Source organism: Macaca mulatta, chromosome 10 (genome assembly GCF_049350105.2).
Source record: "Macaca mulatta isolate MMU2019108-1 chromosome 10, T2T-MMU8v2.0, whole genome shotgun sequence".
NCBI lineage: Eukaryota > Metazoa > Chordata > Mammalia > Primates > Cercopithecidae > Macaca > Macaca mulatta.
Window position 1 is genome coordinate 58,830,324 of NC_133415.1, and position 17,553 is coordinate 58,847,876.

At 54.0% G+C, this 17,553-nt stretch overlaps 2 protein-coding genes across 8 annotated transcripts in view; one reads left to right on the forward strand and one right to left on the reverse strand.

The window, feature by feature from the left end:
- The window catches only part of ABHD12 (abhydrolase domain containing 12, lysophospholipase), an 88,104-nt gene that overhangs the window by 69,712 nt on the left and 839 nt on the right, over nucleotides 1-17,553 (forward strand). For 3 of the 7 annotated variants that reach the window (XM_077948424.1, XM_028827293.2, XM_028827292.2), the window contains exons 7-13: nucleotides 2,894-3,023; nucleotides 3,957-3,994; nucleotides 4,405-4,484; nucleotides 5,552-5,634; nucleotides 9,156-9,234; nucleotides 10,506-10,633; nucleotides 11,220-12,657. In XM_077948424.1, coding sequence (XP_077804550.1) covers nucleotides 2,894-3,023; nucleotides 3,957-3,994; nucleotides 4,405-4,484; nucleotides 5,552-5,634; nucleotides 9,156-9,234; nucleotides 10,506-10,633; nucleotides 11,220-11,307 — 626 coding nt within the window. In that variant the 3' untranslated portion in view covers nucleotides 11,308-12,657. 7 annotated transcript variants of the gene reach the window in all.
- Nucleotides 16,078-17,553, reverse strand: part of PYGB (glycogen phosphorylase B) — a 57,624-nt gene continuing 56,148 nt past the window's right edge. Inside the window, 2 exon segments of the mRNA NM_001266864.1 lie at nucleotides 16,078-16,468; nucleotides 17,470-17,536. Coding sequence (NP_001253793.1) covers nucleotides 16,316-16,468; nucleotides 17,470-17,536 — 220 coding nt within the window. The 3' untranslated portion in view covers nucleotides 16,078-16,315.

Consider the following 17,553-nt stretch of genomic DNA (forward strand, 5'->3'; position numbering starts at 1 on the left):
AGCATTTCTGCTTTTTTGAATGAACCAGGGCTTGCCACTGAACATATCAAGAATCCAGTTTGATATATACCAAGGACACTATGGCTTAATGGGCAACAGAAATAACTTGGTGTTAACAGTGAACGACTGGTTTGTTTTGGTTTTGGTTTTGATTTTGCTTTGAGACAGGGTCTCACTCTGTCACCCAACTGGAGTGCAGTGGTGTGATCTCCGCTTACTGCAACCTCTGCTTCCCGGGTTCAAGTGATCTTCCCAACTCAGCCTCCCTAGTAGCTGGGGCCACAGGCACTCACCACTACACCTGGCTAATGTTGTTTTATTTTTTTTAAGAGAGTGTTTCACCATGTTGCCCATGGTCTCACCATGTTGTCTGGTCTCGAACTACTGGGTTCAGTCAGTCTGCCCACCTTGGCCTCCCAAAGTGTTGGGATTACAGGTGTGAGTGAGCCACTGCACCTGGCTGAGAGACTGTTTTAAAGTGTATTCTGGCTGGGCATGGTGGCTCACGCCTGTAATCCCAGCACTTTGGGAGGCTGAGGCGGGCAGATTACTTGAAACCAGGAGCTCGAGATCAGCCTGGGCAACATGGCAAAACTCTACCTCTACTAAAAATACAAAAAAAGTAGCTGAGTGTGGTGGCAGGCGCCTGTAATCCCAGCTACTCGGGAGGCTGAGGTGGGAGGAAAGCTTGAGCCCAGGAGGTGGAGGTTGCAGTGAGCCAAGATCATGCCACTGCGCTCCAGCCTGGGTGACAGCGAGAGCCTGTCTCAAAATTTTCAAAAAGTGTATTCCACCATGTAGTCCTCAGCTGGAGCGATCAAAGAGTTGATGGCAGCGTGGCTGGCTGCCTTCACCTTCTGGGGCAGGCGGCGTGTCTATCCTCAGATCAAGAGGAGATATGAGGGGAACAAAGGAGAGAGGCTGTCACCCAGATGTAGGGGTTGTGTTAATTCTCTCTTGCTGCTGTAACATGTTAGCACAAACAGTGCTTTAAACCAGCACACATGTAGCATCTTGCAGTTCTGGAGGTCAGAAATTCAGAATCTGCAGCCCCCAGGCTGGAATCAGGGCGGGAGCAAGGCTCTCAGGGAGAATGCCTGGCTGCCCTTTCCAGCCGCCTGTGTTCCTTGGCTCACACCTCTTCCGTGATTGAGTCCCAGGTCTTCTGGTTCTGACCCTGACTCCTCCCTTTTTCTCTGATGAGGACCCTTGTGGTTGTTTTGGGCCCACCCAGCTTGTCCAGGATCACCCCCTTCTCAAGGCCAGCAGTTAGCAGCTTTCATTCCTTCCATACCCTTCATTCCCCAGCCATGTGACCCAACACGTTCACAAGTGCCAGGGTCGTGGACAGTTGTGGGGGCCGCCATGCTGCCACCCACAGGGAAGAAAGTTCCATCAGGATGACAGTTGTGGGCTGGGAGAAACTCCAGAATGAGGAGCGGGACGTGGTGTGCCCTCTCCTTCTCTTCGTGCTGACACGGGTTCTCTTCTGCTGCATGCTAGAGACTTTAGGAGAGGGAGAACGGGTGACTTCTTCGCATTCATCTCCCCGCACTTCTGTCAGGAAATGAAATCCCACGCAGCACTTTGTTTCAGTTCTCATGGAGTCTCCATGTTTCTAACTGGCACCAAGACTGCCAGCTCCGTCTCCGACTGTCCCTCTGTCTCTCTCACCGCATCTGCCTCTTTGTCTAAATCCCTCTGCCTCCTGTCCCCGTCTCTGTGCCTCTCTATCCCTGTTAGTCTTCCTGCCTGTCTCTGTGCCTCTCTGTCCCTGTCTCTCAGTCTTCCTGTCGTCTCTGTCTCCTGTCCCTATCTCTGTTCTTTTCTTTCTGTCTCATGTCCCCGTACCTCTGCCTCCCAGCCTGGCCCTGGCCCTCTGCACGGCCTCCTCCCTCCTCTAGTGTCTGAGTCGGGAAACAGCAAGTCCTGCACTAACTGTGGGGTTTGCTTATACTGCACAACCTGCTCTTTCTGACCTTTGTGGTGCTTTCAGATCATCTGATGATGACTCACAGCTGGGCTGCTGGAAAGATAATTGCACTCCATCTTTGCTGGAGACTGGGGGGGACCCTTGGGAGGTTGTAATTTTGGGGGCAGAGATGGTAGTGTTTTCCGTTATGCAAACAACATGCTAATTAGACCCTAAGGGAAAACAGCCCCTTTCCCCTTCCTGGGTCAGAGTTGCCTTGCACCCAGAAATGCCCTCCCTGTTCTGGGAGCCTCCGGACTCCACTCCCTATCCTGCCCCTGACCAAGCCTTCGGCGTTGAGGAGGTTGGTGTCCAGCCAGCGGCTCGGGGGCTGCTCATCTGACCACACCAGCTGCACTGATGCTCGTCGGGGCTCAGAGCGGGACACGTGGATGCTGCTGGGGGAGCGGGGAGAAGTGTAGAGCTGAGGATGGTGGTGGCAAAGGCTTCCACTGCCTCAGACCTCACTAGCCTGTCTGTTAAGAAACAGAGAGGGAAAGGGTGAGCTCACCCCCCTGCGCAAGAGGGTGAGGCAAGCCGCAGCCCTGGCGTGAGGATGCCGGTGCCAGCTCTGAAGCTCTGTGATCTGTTGACTCAGCTTGCTGTTAGTTGCCATTCAAATTTGCAATTCACCAACTTAGTGACCCTGTGAGGGGACGTCTGGTTTGTGCAGTCAGCAGGGACAGGGCAGAGTTGCTGCTGGGCTGCCTTCCCCGGGGCTGGTGGGGATGTGGGGCTGTGCCGGTTCTCTCCACTGCTTGCTCTGCCCAGTGGCCTGAGTGGGTCTGTGGACTCTGGAAGGGCGGGCTGAGCGGGCCCCTCCCTGTCCCCTCCTGACCCTGGGCTCCCCTGGGGAGGTATGTTTGTCCAGGTTTTGTGAACTGCCTTTGACCTCCCCATCCTGCCATTTCTCCCTCCCAGGTTGGGGTGACTCGGTGGGAACGCCATCTGAGCGGGGCATGACCTATGACGCACTCCACGTTTTTGACTGGATCAAAGCAAGAAGTGGTGACAACCCTGTGTACATCTGGGGCCACTCTCTGGGCACTGGGTAAGGGACCCCAGCAGGAGGCAGCCTTTAGGGGGAGCCAGTATTCCTGGTGACTCCCATGCCTGGATCTAGAGAGCCCGCCATCCCTGAAAACCCTGTGGCACCATTAGTCCCAACCAGCCTTGCTCCCGTCCCCGTGGCAGAGGCAGGAGGGGAAATTCCAAAGGATTTGAGCTCCTTGTCCAGAAAGTGGTTCAGGACAGGCATAGGCCGTGGAGGTCGAGGCGTCTCCGCAGGGGGACTTGGCCCTGAGGAAGAAGCGTCTTCAGAGCTGGGGGAGGGCACAGTGGGTGGTTTGCTTCTCACATAGGCCAGGACAGGAGGTACTTCCACACGCCCTTTGTGGGCAGCCGGAGTCATCTCTGCTGTCCACAGTCTCTGCGGGAACCGTTGCTCTCAGCCCCAGTCCCCAGACTTTCACTGCCATTCCCTTTCTGCTGCCTTTCCCTTCGGGGCAGCCCTTTCTCCCAGTGCCTGAATGGCCTCTTGCAGGCTGGGAAGCGTCCAGGAGAGGAGTGGGTTGGGGGGCACTGGCCATCCTTTTGGCCGTCTGCATGGTCCGCCAGGTGTGGTCCTGGGATGGCGAGAGGCCCTGGGTGTGGTGGGCTCCAGGAGAGGTGCAGGCAGATGCTGGCCACCCCCAGCCGACGGGCAGCCCTGCCAATGGGAAGGCATGGGCAGTGAGAGGCAGCAGGACACACCTTGGGGACAAGGAGACTGGCTGTGGGTACAACCCTCATTGTAGGGGTCAGCTGTGGTAGGGCAGTCAGGTCACCCCCAGTGCTAGAGGGATCTCCATTTCCCCCACTCTGTCCTCCAACTCCAGTAGCTTCACAGACCCCGTGGCTCCTCTGAGCACTTTCCAGCATAAGGCCCGTATCATCTCAGACAATTTTATCATAACTCAACTACGCTGTTCTTCTTTTTTCCTAGTGTGGCAACAAATCTGGTGCGGCGTCTCTGTGAGCGAGGTGAGTGCCTTGTTGGGCCCCATCCGTGGCCGTGAGCATTCAGGGTGCTCCCCAGTCCCAGCCCTGCTGCAAGTGCTCAGCATCCTCACGGAGCAGCACGAGCTGGGCATTCTGGGGGGCCTGGGGCTGACCAGGCCGCCCTTCCCATGATACACCTGAGGAGCTGGGGAGCCTCACACAGGCCTGGCCCCAGAGAGGCCGCATCAGCAAGTCTGCTTTTTAGGAGTGACCAGAGCCATCTCCGGCCCGCCGCGGGCACCCCTGGAGCTATCTGAGGCCTGCCAAGGTGGATGCCTAGGGGGAGGCACTGTGGTCTCCCTGTGCTTTCTGGGGGCCCCTCAGAGCCCCACAGGCCACGTGTATGTCGCTGGCTTCCTGCCCACCTCTCAGTTCCCTGTTTGTTTATCTAGAGACGCCTCCAGATGCCCTTATATTGGAATCTCCGTTCACTAATATCCGTGAAGAAGCTAAGAGCCATCCATTTTCAGTGGCAAGTACATATTTTATTAAAAATTGACTTCTCATTATTAAGATAATTATAGAAATAACTCATTATTAAGATAATTATAGAAATAATAGGATAGGTTATGATTATTAAAAATTACTTAAATATGCTAATGAATACAGATTTCATTAAAAATTAATACTAGTTTTGGCCACAGAACTGCCTGAGAAGTTTATAACCTGCAGCCAGGTGAAATGACAGGCCATAGTTGGGTCATGTGAGGGCAGCGAGACCCAGTAGAGGCCGGGTCCACATGGTGTCATTGACTGCGTTGTATTGACACCCCTGCCTTCCCACTCAGGAGTGGAGCTGGGGGTGCCCCCCCTCTCTGTGTATGAGGACAGTGGTTGGGGGGCTGAACTCTGTGGACCAGGGAGCCTGGCCTCCCAGTTTATCTTGGGGAAACGCCTGGGTGAACCCCAGTGGGAATTCTGGGTAAGCCAGGCCCCACCCAACCTGTGCCCTCCCCAGCTGGGAATGGAACCTTGGACCTTTTCTTAAAACCTAGCCAGTTATTTTCCCCTCCTTCTCACTCTGGTTTGTGATCTCCGTGCTCCCCACTGGCCATGGATTCTTGGGCCTGTGTCAGCCCATCCTGGCCTCATGCTGTTCTGTTACCGACCAGAAGAGCCTTTTATCTTATCTTACTTTTTGGTGCTGCTTTTCTTAAATTGTGTGAGGAAACTGTCCATAGACCCCATTTTCTCAGGGGTGGCAGCCCTGGTGTCTGTGGGAAGACTGGTTTCTGGGCTGGATTCCGGCCTGGCTGGGAGGTGCGGGAACACCATTTGCAGGGCAGCCCCTGCCATGCCAGTCTGTGGGGCCTGGCAGGTGATTCTTCTGTCCCTAGCAGCAAAGCCAGGACACGGCCAGGGCAGAAGGTGCCAGGGCACAGCTCTGGTGGCCCCTTGGCAATGTCACCCCTGCTCCTTTAGATAGGGTAGTTATGGGCAATGCCTTGTAGATTCCTGAACTTAAACTGTCTGCACCCTTGATCTTTAACTGGATATCTTAACCAGCGCTTCTGAAAATGGTTTCCATCTTGTCTCCAGATATATCGATACTTCCCTGGGTTTGACTGGTTCTTCCTTGATCCTATTACAAGCAGTGGAATTAAATTTGCAAATGACGAAAAGTGAGTACTATGGGATAGGAACTAATTTTCCTATTTAGAAAAACTCTGAGAACCCCTGGATGAGCCTCTTTAGTCACAGTAATCAAATAGGATGGAATTCAGAGTATTTAGGGTCGTTCTCTAGCAAACAGGTTTAAAAAGGGAAAGCCTGCCAGGGACCGTGGTTCACACCTGTAATCCCAGCACTTTGGGAAGCTGAGGAAGGCAGATTGCTTGAGCCTAGGAGTTTGAGACCAGCCTGGGCAAAATAACAGGACCCTGTCTCTACAAAAAATCCAAAAATTGGCCAGGTATGGTGGCGTCGTGTACCTGTGGTCCCAGCTACATGGGAGGCTGAGTTAGGAGGATCACCTGAGTCTGGGGAGGTCAAGGCTGCAGAGAACCGTGATTGCACCACTGTACTCCAGCCTGGCTGACAGAGAAAGAAATAAGAAATCTGAAAAGATCACAGAAGTAAAGCAGTATTAAAATAATATATAGTTTTTGTCCATATAGGTTTTTTTTGTTTGTTTTTGAGACAGAGTCTCACTCTGTCGCCCAGGCTGGAGTGCAGTGGCGCAATCCGCTCACTGCAAGCTCTGCCGCCTCCCAGGTTCACGCCATTCTCCTGCCTCAGCCTCCCGAGAAACTGGGACTACAGGCACCCACCACCACGCCCGGCTAATTTTTTTTTTGTATTTTTAGTAGAGACAGGGTTTCATGGTGTTTGCCAGGACGGTCTCGATCTCCTGACCTGGTGATCCACCCGTCTCGGCCTCCCACAGTGCTGGGATTACAGGTGTGAGCCACCGCGCCCAGCCCCATATAGTTGTTTTATTTCAAAATGGTTTGTGACAGCCAAAACACATATTAAAACAGTGATATTAACTGGTTGGTCTTTCTTTTCTTTCCCTCTTTCTCTCCCGCTCCCTCTCCCTGTCTTCTTCCCTCCCTCCCTCCCTCCCTCCCTCCCTTCCTTCCTTCCATCCCTTCCTTTCCTTCCTTCCTTCCTTCCTTTTCTTTCTTTTCTTTCTTGACAGAGTCTTGCTGTGTCACCCAGACTGTAGTGCAATGGCGTGATCTCGGCTCACTGCAATCTCTGCCTCCCAGATTCAAGTGATTCTCCCTCCCGAGTAGCTGGGATTACAGGCACCCACCATCATGCCCCACTAATTTTTTGTATTTTTGTAGAGACAGGGTTTCACCATGTTGGCCAGGCTGATCTCGAACTCCTGATCTCAGGTGATCTCCCCGCCTTGGCCTCCCAAAGTGCTGGGATTACAGGCATGAGCCACTGTGCCCGACTGATACTAACTTACTCAGAAAATGACTTTGCCTCAGCCATTTGATTTGTGTTTGGTTATAGAAAAATATTACAAAGTTTATTGTTAAAAATATATTAGATAAACCAGAAGTTAACTATTCTAATTAAGGGTTCTTTTTTTAAACCTTTTTCAGATTGCACTGACATTGTCTTTGTGACATTTTTATATCATGGATTTTGATTTCTTTAAAAAAGAGGGAAAGTAGGCTGGGCGCGGTGGCTCACGCCTGTAATTCCAGCACTTTGGGAGGCTGAGGTGGGTGGTGAGACCATCCTGGCTAACACAGTGAAACCCTGTCTCTACTAAAAATACAAAAATTAGCCGGGTGTGGTGTCTTGCGCCTGTAGTCCCAGCTAATCAGGAGGCTGAGGCAGGAGAATCACTTGAACCTGGAAGGCCGGAGTTTGCAGTGAGCCAAGATGGCGCCACTGCACTTCAGCCTGGGCCACAGAGCGAGACTCTGTCTCAAAAAAAAAGAGGGAAAGTAAAACACCTTATAAATATTTAATTTAATTTGAAACAGAATATGAAAAAAAAGTGGAGTATTTTTTCCCCTCAAGTATGTTTTGGTTCTAAAAATAAAAATAGAACAAATTAAAAGTTGAGCAAATATATTAAGCAACAAACCGTGCTTGTTTGTAAATATTACTGTTCTGGAACTTGAAAAAGAATTATCCGGGGGGCGTGGTGGCTCACGCCTATAATCCCAGCACTTTGAGAGGCTGACACGGGTGGATCACCTGAGGTCAGCAGTTCGAGATCACCCTAACATGGTGAACCCCACCTCAACTGAAAATACAAAATTAGTTGGGCGTGGTGGCGCATGCCTGTAATCTCGGCTACTTGGGAGGCTGAGGCAGGAGAATCGCTCGAACCCAGGAGGCAGAGGTTGCTGTGAGCCAAGATCATGCCATTGCACTCCAGCCTGGGCAACAAGAGCTAAACTCCGTCTCAAAAAAAAAAAAAAAGAAAAAGAAAAGAAAAAGAATTATCTGAATGAACTGGATTCCTTCTTAAAAAACAAGGTTTCAGCTGGGTGTGGTGGCTCACCACGGTAATCCCAACATTTTGGGAGGCTGAGGCAGGCAGATCACGAGGTCAGGAGTTTGAGACCATCCCGGCCAATATGGTGAATCCCTGTCTCTACTAAAATACAAAACAATTAGCCGGGCCTGGTGTTGCACACCTGTAGTCCCAGCTACTCGGGAGGCCGAAGCAGGAGGCAGAGGTTGCAGTGAGCTGAGATTGCACCACTGCACTCCATCCAGCCTGGCGAAAAAGCAAGACTTGTCTCAAAAAAAATAAAACAAAGCAAGTTTGACCCTGGGTGAGACCCCCATCCTCAGCTCACTGGAAGTCAGGGGCACGCTCTGAGGGCAGGAGGGGCTTTCCTGAGCTCAGGTGGGCCGTGTTCCAGGAAATCCCAAGTACTGCCGCTTCCTTCACAGCCTCTGGTCAGAGGGAGGCTCTGACCAGAGCCTCATCATTTTCGCACATCAGAAAAGCCTTACTGGGAAGCAAGAGTGTGTGCCTCCTGCCAGCAGAGACAGAGGGGGGGCTCCCAACCAGGTCCTGCTCCAGGTGCCAGGAGCGCGCCAGCGCTGCCCTCACGGAGCCCACAGCCCTGTTGGGGATAAAGGAGACTTGGGTCAGGTGCCACCTTAGTGAGGGCCACACAGGACAGCCCAGGCTCCGCCGGTCCTGGTAGCCCATGCTTCTATTATGTGGTTTGCTGAAGGATTTGGATCTATCAAACCTACTGAAAATCCTAAATCACTTCTAAATGTTCAGAGTTGGAGTGACCATAAATGTCACTTACACAAAGGTAAATTAGAGGACATTGACTTTTTTTACCAGCAGATTCCTAGTAACATTCATTTACACTAAGTTTCTTGGCCCACCTGAATTATTCAGCTTAAAAATATTGTTTTGTGACTTTTAAAGAATATATCTGGTGGAAAAATAATCATTTTCAATTTTCAGAAGACATTCCCGGGGCCAGTTATATAGCTGTGATTGACACCTGTCATCTAGCTGGAATAGATGTTCATAGAGACAATGAAGAGTTAACTTTCGGTTGTCTAGTAAAAAGAAATCCAGCAGAAATCGGACGGTTCCGTGAAACACACCGTGAACCCAGATCCCTGCCACGGACAGAGGGTCTGGGCAACTCTGTCCTTTCCCTGGTCTTGGCCTAGCCCCTTTTCCTTCCCACAGTGTGAAGCACATCTCCTGTCCCCTACTCATCCTGCACGCTGAGGACGACCCGGTGGTGCCCTTCCAGCTTGGCAGAAAGGTGGGTCCTGGCCTCTGCCTCTGGTGTAGCTGGCATCTTGCACACTCAGCCAGTGTGGGTGAGCCAGGCTGGGAGCGGGCAGATGGGAAGGCAGCCCCTGCATGCTGCATCATGGGCCGTGCACCAGCCACGTCAGGCTCAGGAGGCCACCTCATCCTCCCTGTGTCACCTCCAGGCTGCTTCGGAAGGACATGGGAGGTCTGGTGTCAAGGTTGGGCAGAGGCCCACTGATGCTGTCTCCAAGAAGAACTATGAAAAATAAGCAGATAGTTCCCAGTCCTCACACAGGGGTTCTCAGGGCAGGCTGCCTGTGTTATCAGAGCCCAGGCAGTTCCCAGTCCTCACACGGGGGTTCTCAGGGCAGGCTGCCTGTGTTATCAGAGCCCAGGCCAACCTGGCACTTGGCTGGAAGGGCTCATCAGTTATGGGCTGAAGGCAAAGAACCCCTTGATGAGGATCTCCCAAGCCCATTGCAGGGGTCAGTCAAAATTGATACAGAAACTTATAGCCTGTTTCCTTGCCTTTGGAATTGCACTGATGTCAGAACCAGACCATGTTGTCTGTGGGGCCTCAGTGTTTGCTTTTGCTGAATTTGCTTTGACTGTCAGCAAGTTGGATTGGATTTGTGGCTCAGAGTAGGGTAAGAGAACGCAGCCTGGGTCTTGGTAATGGCAGGGCAGGGTAAACTAGTTGGGTGCGTGCAGGCCTCGTCCATGGATTCAGCCCAGGGCTGGGAGCACTTCCTGCTCTGACAGCCCCCATGCAGTGAGGCTCCATAAGGCACACAGATGACAGAGCCATACAGGGTAGGGGCAGGATGCAGAGCCGCCCAGCAGCGTATAGCTCAGGCCCACCCACCCTTGCCGACATGGGAGGGAGGGGGCTGAGATGGGCATATCAAGCCCATCTTAGCTAAGCCTGAGGCACATACCCTTTGTCCCAGCTCCTGAAGACTGTGCCATCCCTGCCATCAGAGCCTCCCAGGCACCTGGTCTGGCCCATCCACCTAGCCACTCCCCAGAGGAAGGGCAGTCTGGAAGGTGTGAGGACAGTATCTTGAGTGGTGTGTGTGCCAAGGAGCCAAGCCTGGGGCCTGGCTCCTGCCAGCCCACCCCTGGGCCTCCTGGTTGTGACTGGCTGTGGCAACAAGCAGTGTATGTGGGACTCTGGACTGGTTTCTATTGAAGGGGAGGCTGCCAAGCTGATGTTCCTCAGGCTGGGACCCCCATGCCAGGCCACTGCCTCAGTCTCTGACCCCTTTCTCTCCCCAGCTCTATAGCATCGCCGCACCAGCTCGAAGCTTCCGAGACTTCAAAGTTCAGTTTGTGCCCTTTCATTCAGACCTTGGCTACAGGCACAAATACATTTACAAGAGCCCTGAGCTGCCACGGATACTGAGGTGAGACATTCTCTTCCCACCCAGGCGCTTCGTCTGGGCAGCAGTGGCTCACATCTAAGCATGCAACCGGTGGCAGCTGCTGAAGTTGCTCGCGGGGGGGCCTCAGTGGGGCCAAGAGTCACAGTGATTTGGGAACCTTCCATTTCCTTGGCAGAGGGGTGTGAGAGAGTGCCTCTCTCCCCCTCCAGGACTGTTCCCATGATCATGCAGGGTAAGCCGCCTCCCTGTTGTACAGGATGTACAGACCCACACAGAGGGGCACACACGCTCACAGGTGGCCACACATTTGAGAGCACACAGACACAGACACCCCAGATGCTCGCAGACCTCGGATCTCTTCCACACACCTCTCAGATGTACATGCTGCCCCTGGGCCAGCTCCTCAAAAGCCTGTTGGTTCCCAGCTGCTTCTTGAAGGGACGCTGTGCTCCTGGACTGCCCTGCACTGGCAGGACATGGGCGCCAGCCCAGAGAGCCATGAGTACCTACCTGGGCCTGAGGGTGAGGCCTTGACAGTAGTGACAAGGGCAGCGTGTGGAACGGACCAACCCCCAGCCTTCTCTGGACTGCCCTGGGCCCTATGCAGGTTGCTGCCCAGACTCGCCTACCTGCCCGTCAGAGGACACAGGCTCCACCCCACCGCCTGGCTGGTGTGGCCTTGGGCAAGATGCTAACCCTCCCTGTGCATGGGACAAGGCTTCCGAGCCCAAGAGGGCATGTGGTACTTCGATCCTGAGCACTGGATCCATGGAGGGGCTGCTGCTAATGGTGATAGGGTTTTTTGTTGTGTCGTGCCAGTCGGCTCCAAAAAGTAGGTCAAGGTGCCAGTTTCTCCCAGAAGGGGACTGAAATTGGTGGCCTGAATTGCCTCCCGGTGCTGTATATCCTACGGGTAATTCTACTGCAAACTTCTGCTTTTCTCCAGCCGCCTTTGGAAGTGCCAGAGGCAAAGCTGTGTCCCTTTAGCGGTTTGCCATTCCCGGGCACAGGGACCTGGGTTGCTGAGGGGACAGTGGGCTCAAAGAGTATGGGTTTGCTTTGTGGTTATAATTTTCCCCCTTATAAAAGGAAGATTATAGAAAATTTAGACCAGAGAATAGCTCTGAAGTTGAGGGTCAAGAATCAGAGGCCTTGTGTCCGTGCCTGTGTGTTGGGCTTTGGCACCGTGCTGCTTGTGCCCTGCCCAACTCACTGAATGCTGCTCTGGGCTACAGCGAGTCCTCACAGGGCTCTTGGCTGCCTCCTCTCTGCACAGCCTCTGCTTCCTTAGATAGCAATGTGAGGACTGTGGAGAAGGATCTTTGCTCAAATCTGAGCTCAAATGATTGGCTCCTGATTGTCCTGTGGTCTAGGGAATTCCTGGGGAAGTCGGAGCCTGAGCACCAGCACTGAGCCTGGCTGGGGGAAGGAAGCATGAAGACCTCTGCCCTCCTCCCATTTTCCTCCAGTCAGCAGCCCAGCATCCTGGAGCCCCGGGGGGCCAGCACCTGCAATGCTCAGGAGCCCAACTTGCACCAGGAGAGGACTCAGATGCCAGGTGGGGAGGACCCTGCAGGCCTGCAGTGCCCAGAGGCCTGAGCGTGGCTGTGTGTAGAAAGCGTGGGTGGCAGGCACGTGGCTCTCCTTGCCGCTACGCAACCTGAGATCTTGTTGGGAGATTTATTGACAGCAGGCAGCCATCACTGCCTGGTTGATGCTGCACTGAGCTGGGCAGGGGGAGGCCGGGCAGGGGACTCTTAGGGCTCAGGACCATGCTGAGCTTTCCGACACCACCCACAAAGAACGTGGGGTCCAGGTTCTTTCTGCCCCTTCCCAGCACACGCAGAATGACTCCAGTGGTTCCATCGTCCCCTCTTGCCCTGTGTACCTGCTTGCCTTCGTCGGCTGCCCTGCCTCCTCTGGGCTGGCCCACTCACCCACAGTGGAGGTGCCCAGGATCTGCACTTCCTCCCCTTTCACCCACCTGTACGCCTAACCTGGCCTTAGACTGAGCTTTATTTAAGAATAAAATTGTGGTGGTGGTACTTTTGTGTCTCTGCAGCGCGAGAAGGGTCAATGTTGCCTGCTGCCCCGCACACTCTCAAAGCCCCAGAGCCGCCCACAGCCCCAGCCAGGCTCAGAGCTCAGCCTCTAGCCGCTTTGGAGCCACTCCATGACTCAGCGTCAGGCTATGAAATTTCCATTTCCAGCAGCTCAGAAATTTGTCAGGAGTAGGAAGTTTTGTTCACCTGCCCACCCCTTTCTCCAAGTTGCAGGCCGAGCATCAGCAGCTGTGGGCTGGCAGGGAGCCCAGAGGTCCTTGCGGTTGCACTCCCTCTTCGCTGGGGTACCCTGAGCTACTTACAGTGGCTCTCAAATCCAGAGAACACTTTTCCTACACAGGGGAGCAGCTGAGTAGACATTCCTCCGGAGGTCAGTCATGAAAACGCTGGCCCCCTTCCTGGCCAGGGTATGTCCTGGCTCCCCGTCTCTAATTAGGATGTCATTTCTGTTCTGCCCACCCATGGCCCCGCAGACACCACGTGCCCCTGGGTTGGGATCTCCCTGCACAGCCATTTGAGCCGGGAACCCACGTGGCGTCCCAGACTGTCTCTGCGAGGCTATAGGAACCCCTAGGGGAGCCAGGCAGCCCCTTCTTTAGGACACAGGTGGACTCCAGCATAGAGCCCGAGGCTGCTCTCCTGGCCTTGTCCCGTATTGTGGCTCCTGACCACGAAGCAGAGGCGACCTGCTCTACCTGGGCTAGCCTTCGTCTTTTCCTCATTTTTTTGTCCATGTAAGCTACTTTGGATCCTTGGCTGGGGGACTGAGGCAAGATATAAACTAAAAATACAGGCTCCTAGTGGGTGTTGTTTTTTGAGACAGTCTCACTGTGTTGCACAGGCTGGAGTGCAGTGGCACAATCATAGCTCACAGCAACTTCCACCTCCTGGGCTCAAGCAGTTCTCCCACCTCAGCCTCCCAAGTAGGTGGGACTACAGGCACATGCCACCATGCCCAGCTAATTCTTGTATGTTTTGTAAAGATGGGGTTTTGCCATGTTGCCCAGGCTGGTCTCGAACTCCTGAGCAATCCTCCTGCCTTGGTCTGTCAAAGTGCTGGGATTACAGGCATGAGCCATTGCACTCAGCCAAGCTACTAGTGTTTTTTGCAAAACTGACAGATGCAGATCAGAGTGAGATAGGTGCACTGTGTGGCAGCTGCTCCGCCATCATCACCTGTCAGCTCATTACATCCAAGTGCCCTACCCAGGGCTGCTGAGCTCCGTTGTCCAAGCAACTAATCCCTGGGAGAGAAACCCACAGACCTGGGGAGGCAGACTCCCAGGGCACCATCTTGGTGCCGCCCACCCAGGTGCATGGTGGGTGTGGGGACGAGGACAACCTGGCAGCACCAAGCCCTGCACAAGCAGGTCTCAGGCCAAGGACACCCACGGCACTCCGGCATCCCAGTTTTTGGGTCTTCAGGGTAGCACTGAGCCCTAGGCTCGTTTCTCCCGATTTCTTCATCTGCAACTATATAATTGAGGGGGGATGTTTTGGTCCCCAGGGCCAGGAGTGGGAGACAAAAGCTGCAGGTGCAAAGGGACCAGCACAAGTCACACCAGAAAGGCCAGTGTTTCTTATCCCCAGATAGCATGTTTAGTAATGGCTGGATTTGATAGGATTTTAAGAAAATAGCTAGCTTGGCCAGGAACAGTGGTTCACAACTGTAATCCCAGCACTTCGGGAGGCTGAGGTGGGTGGATCACCTAAGGTCAGGAGTTTGAGACCAGCCTGGCAAACATGGCGAAACTAAAAATACAAAAAATCAGCCAGGTGTGGTGGTGGGTGCCTGAAATCCCAGCTACTCAGGAGGCTGAGGCAGGAGAATTGCTTGAACCCAGGAGGTGGAGGTTGCAGTGAGCCAAGACCGTGCCATTGCACTCCAGCCTGGGCAACAAAAGCAAAACTCCATCTCAAAAAAAAAAAAAGCTAGCTGTTCAGGTACACATGGCCCCAGGTCCCACACCTTGTGGAGATGCAAACTTTTCTGCCCTCAATCCCAGAATGATGGGGTATAATTCAGGCCCAGCTCTAGTTTCAGAGGGGGGACCTGCAGCCCACTTGCAGGTCTCATCACTGCACTGGCACCACCCTGGGCCTCAGGCCTGTGTTGTCTGCTTCCCACAGCCTCACAATACCACCTGCAGTTGGTGAAACACAGACCCCACATCAGCCAACCACAGCCACAAAGGTTTAATCAGTTTATCTCACAAGTCAGTAACAATGAGGGGCACAGTGGTGGTCAGGGTGGTGGCCCCAGTGACCAGCTCAGGGAGTATGGCCTCCTCCACACAGCCACTGCCTGGGACAGATGCTATCAGGGCACGACCACGGCCCAGCACTTGCCCCACTCAATAAAAGGCTGTAGTGCTCTGGTGGGCTGTGCACCGCACGCAGATCCTCCTGGTGGGCACTGGAGGCCAGGGTGAAAAAGAGCCTCCCTGCAGCCCAGATCCAGCATGCAAGGTGCTAGATTTCTCAGCAGTTCCACAGGGAAGGACAGTAGCCTGTCCCTGCTCTCTCGCTTGGGCATGGGAGGCAGGCTGGCAGCCTTGGGGAGGGGCAAAGCTGTGAAGGGCTCACCCCCACTTCCCAGTGCCAGGCCTGCTGTCTACGCAGAGCAGAAACGGGTTCTTCTGGGACCACTAGTCCTTCTTCCAGACGAGGCTGTGGCACTGGTGGAAAGGGAGGGAGAATGGAGCCTGGCTCTTGTGTGTACAACAGGAAATGCACATTAGGACACAGCGGGAGGCAGAGGGAGGGCACAGACCTGCCCCCAGCCAGGCAGAAAATGGGCCTCCCCAAGCACAAAAGTGACCAAGTACAATTTTCAGTTGCTGAAACAAGACTAGTTTCATTTCCATGTGTAGTTATTTTCTCTTTTGAATAAGCAAAACCAAGCTAAGCTGCATCAGCCAACTTCATCTTGACCAAGACCTCTGAGACGGCAGACACAAGCACCCACTCCAATGTACCCCTCGGTCATCCCGAGTTCCAAGCACCCACACAATGCCCAGGATGGCTACAAAGGGAAGCCCCATCTGGGTCCATGACCCATCTGGGTCCATGACCCATATACCAGGTGCAGAGCCAGGACAGAGGGCAGGGGGCTGTGAAGGCAATACCTGGAGGATCCAACCCCTCCCAGCATGGCCAGGAGGCAGAGCCGGGCAGGGTGACTGGGGCTACATGGGGCTTGGCCCTTCCCTGTGGCTGGCAGCCCAGATGCTGCAGTAATACGTCCCCAGGCTTCACTACAGTCACTGGCCCAGACCCCAGAATCCAGAGGCTCAACACTAAAGACATCAGCTAATACATAGCAAGATGCGTGCAAAGTTCTAGGGGAGCCCAGCAGGCGACTTCACCTGCCTCCCACTCTGGTACTGTCGACTCTGTACAAACCTCCCCTTTGTACCGTCAACTCTGGCTTCCTTTACAAGAAACCAGGAGCACTTCTAGCACATTCCTCCTTTGCCCTGCTCTCTCAAAACCACCCTGACCTCCATGGCCCCTCCTGGAAACATGGTACTCAGAAAAGCAGGGACCACCAGCGGCTGGCAAAGTGCTTGGGGAAAAAAGGAGGTGCAAAGTCAGCAAGAAAACAAAAGCCCGCTGGTCCCGCCAAGGCAGGGTGCGCCTAGTCCCGGGGAATGTTGGGGGGCGGGATCTGCAGGTCGGAGGGCTCCACGCCCCAGATCTCCCGCGCATACTCCGTGATAGTCCGGTCACTGGAGAACTTGCCCGAGCAGGCGATATTCCTGATGACCTTCTTGGTCCACCCCTTGGGGTTCTGCAGGGAAGAAGATGAAATTAGTCTCTGGCGTCACAGGGCTAGGGGCTGCTAAGAGCATGGGATTCCAGAACTTTAGGACTGTTTCCAAATGAGCTCTGAGCCTTGGGGCTGTCCACTGGAAGAGGAGGACGTTACAATCAATTGTTTGTTGAAAAGGGGACCCCACGGACCAGGAAAGCTACCACATACCTAGATACAGGAAGCAAGGAGCTGGAGAGAAGGTCCCAGCCTTGAAAATTCCTGCTAGGGCATGGCCCCCAAGATGACGATAGGGATAGCACCAGGTAAGAACTGCCCAGGCAGGGGCCGGGTGCAGTGGCTCACGCAATCCCAGCACTTTGGAGGCCGAGGCGGGCGGATCACAAGGTCAGGAGATCGAGACCATCCTGGCTAACACGGTGAAACCCCATCTCTACTAAAAAATACAAAAAATTAGCCGGGTGCGGTGGCGGGCGCCTGTAGTCCCAGCTACTCAGGAGGCTGAGGCAGGAGAAAGGCGTGAACCTTGGAGGCGGAGTTTGCAGTGAGCCGAGATCGCACCACTGCACTCCAGCCTGGGTGATAGAGCAAGACTCTGTCTCCAAAAAAAAAAAATAAACCTGCCCAGGCAGATCCAGTGCCAGCGGACATGGCCAAGCACTCTCCTTCCACCAGGGAGCCTCACAGCTGCCGCAAGCAGCAGCTTGCACCAGGCCAGGCTTTCCTCGAGGCCAGCCCTGACTAAGGGAAGAGAAGGTCCCTCCCAGGGTCCTGCCTGGCACTCAGTTTCCAGGCCCCACGTTCTTTTCTTGGCCATTAGGAGCTGTTTTTTCAAGGGAGGGAGTGACAGTGACAGCTTCCCTCAAGGCATCCACAGCCGACTGATGACAAATCAGAAACACAAACCCCTCTGGCCTCGGCCAACAACCTACTCAGCTTGGGAAATAAACAATCCGACCCAACACGTCTACACGGACCCATCCAGCTGCTCCCCCAGCCTCTGGGCCCAGGAGCCTCACCCGGTACAGCTGGTCCACCTGTGCCTGGCACTGCACATAGGCTTCATAGTCTGCAAACACCTTGAACCTGGAATGGGAGAAAGG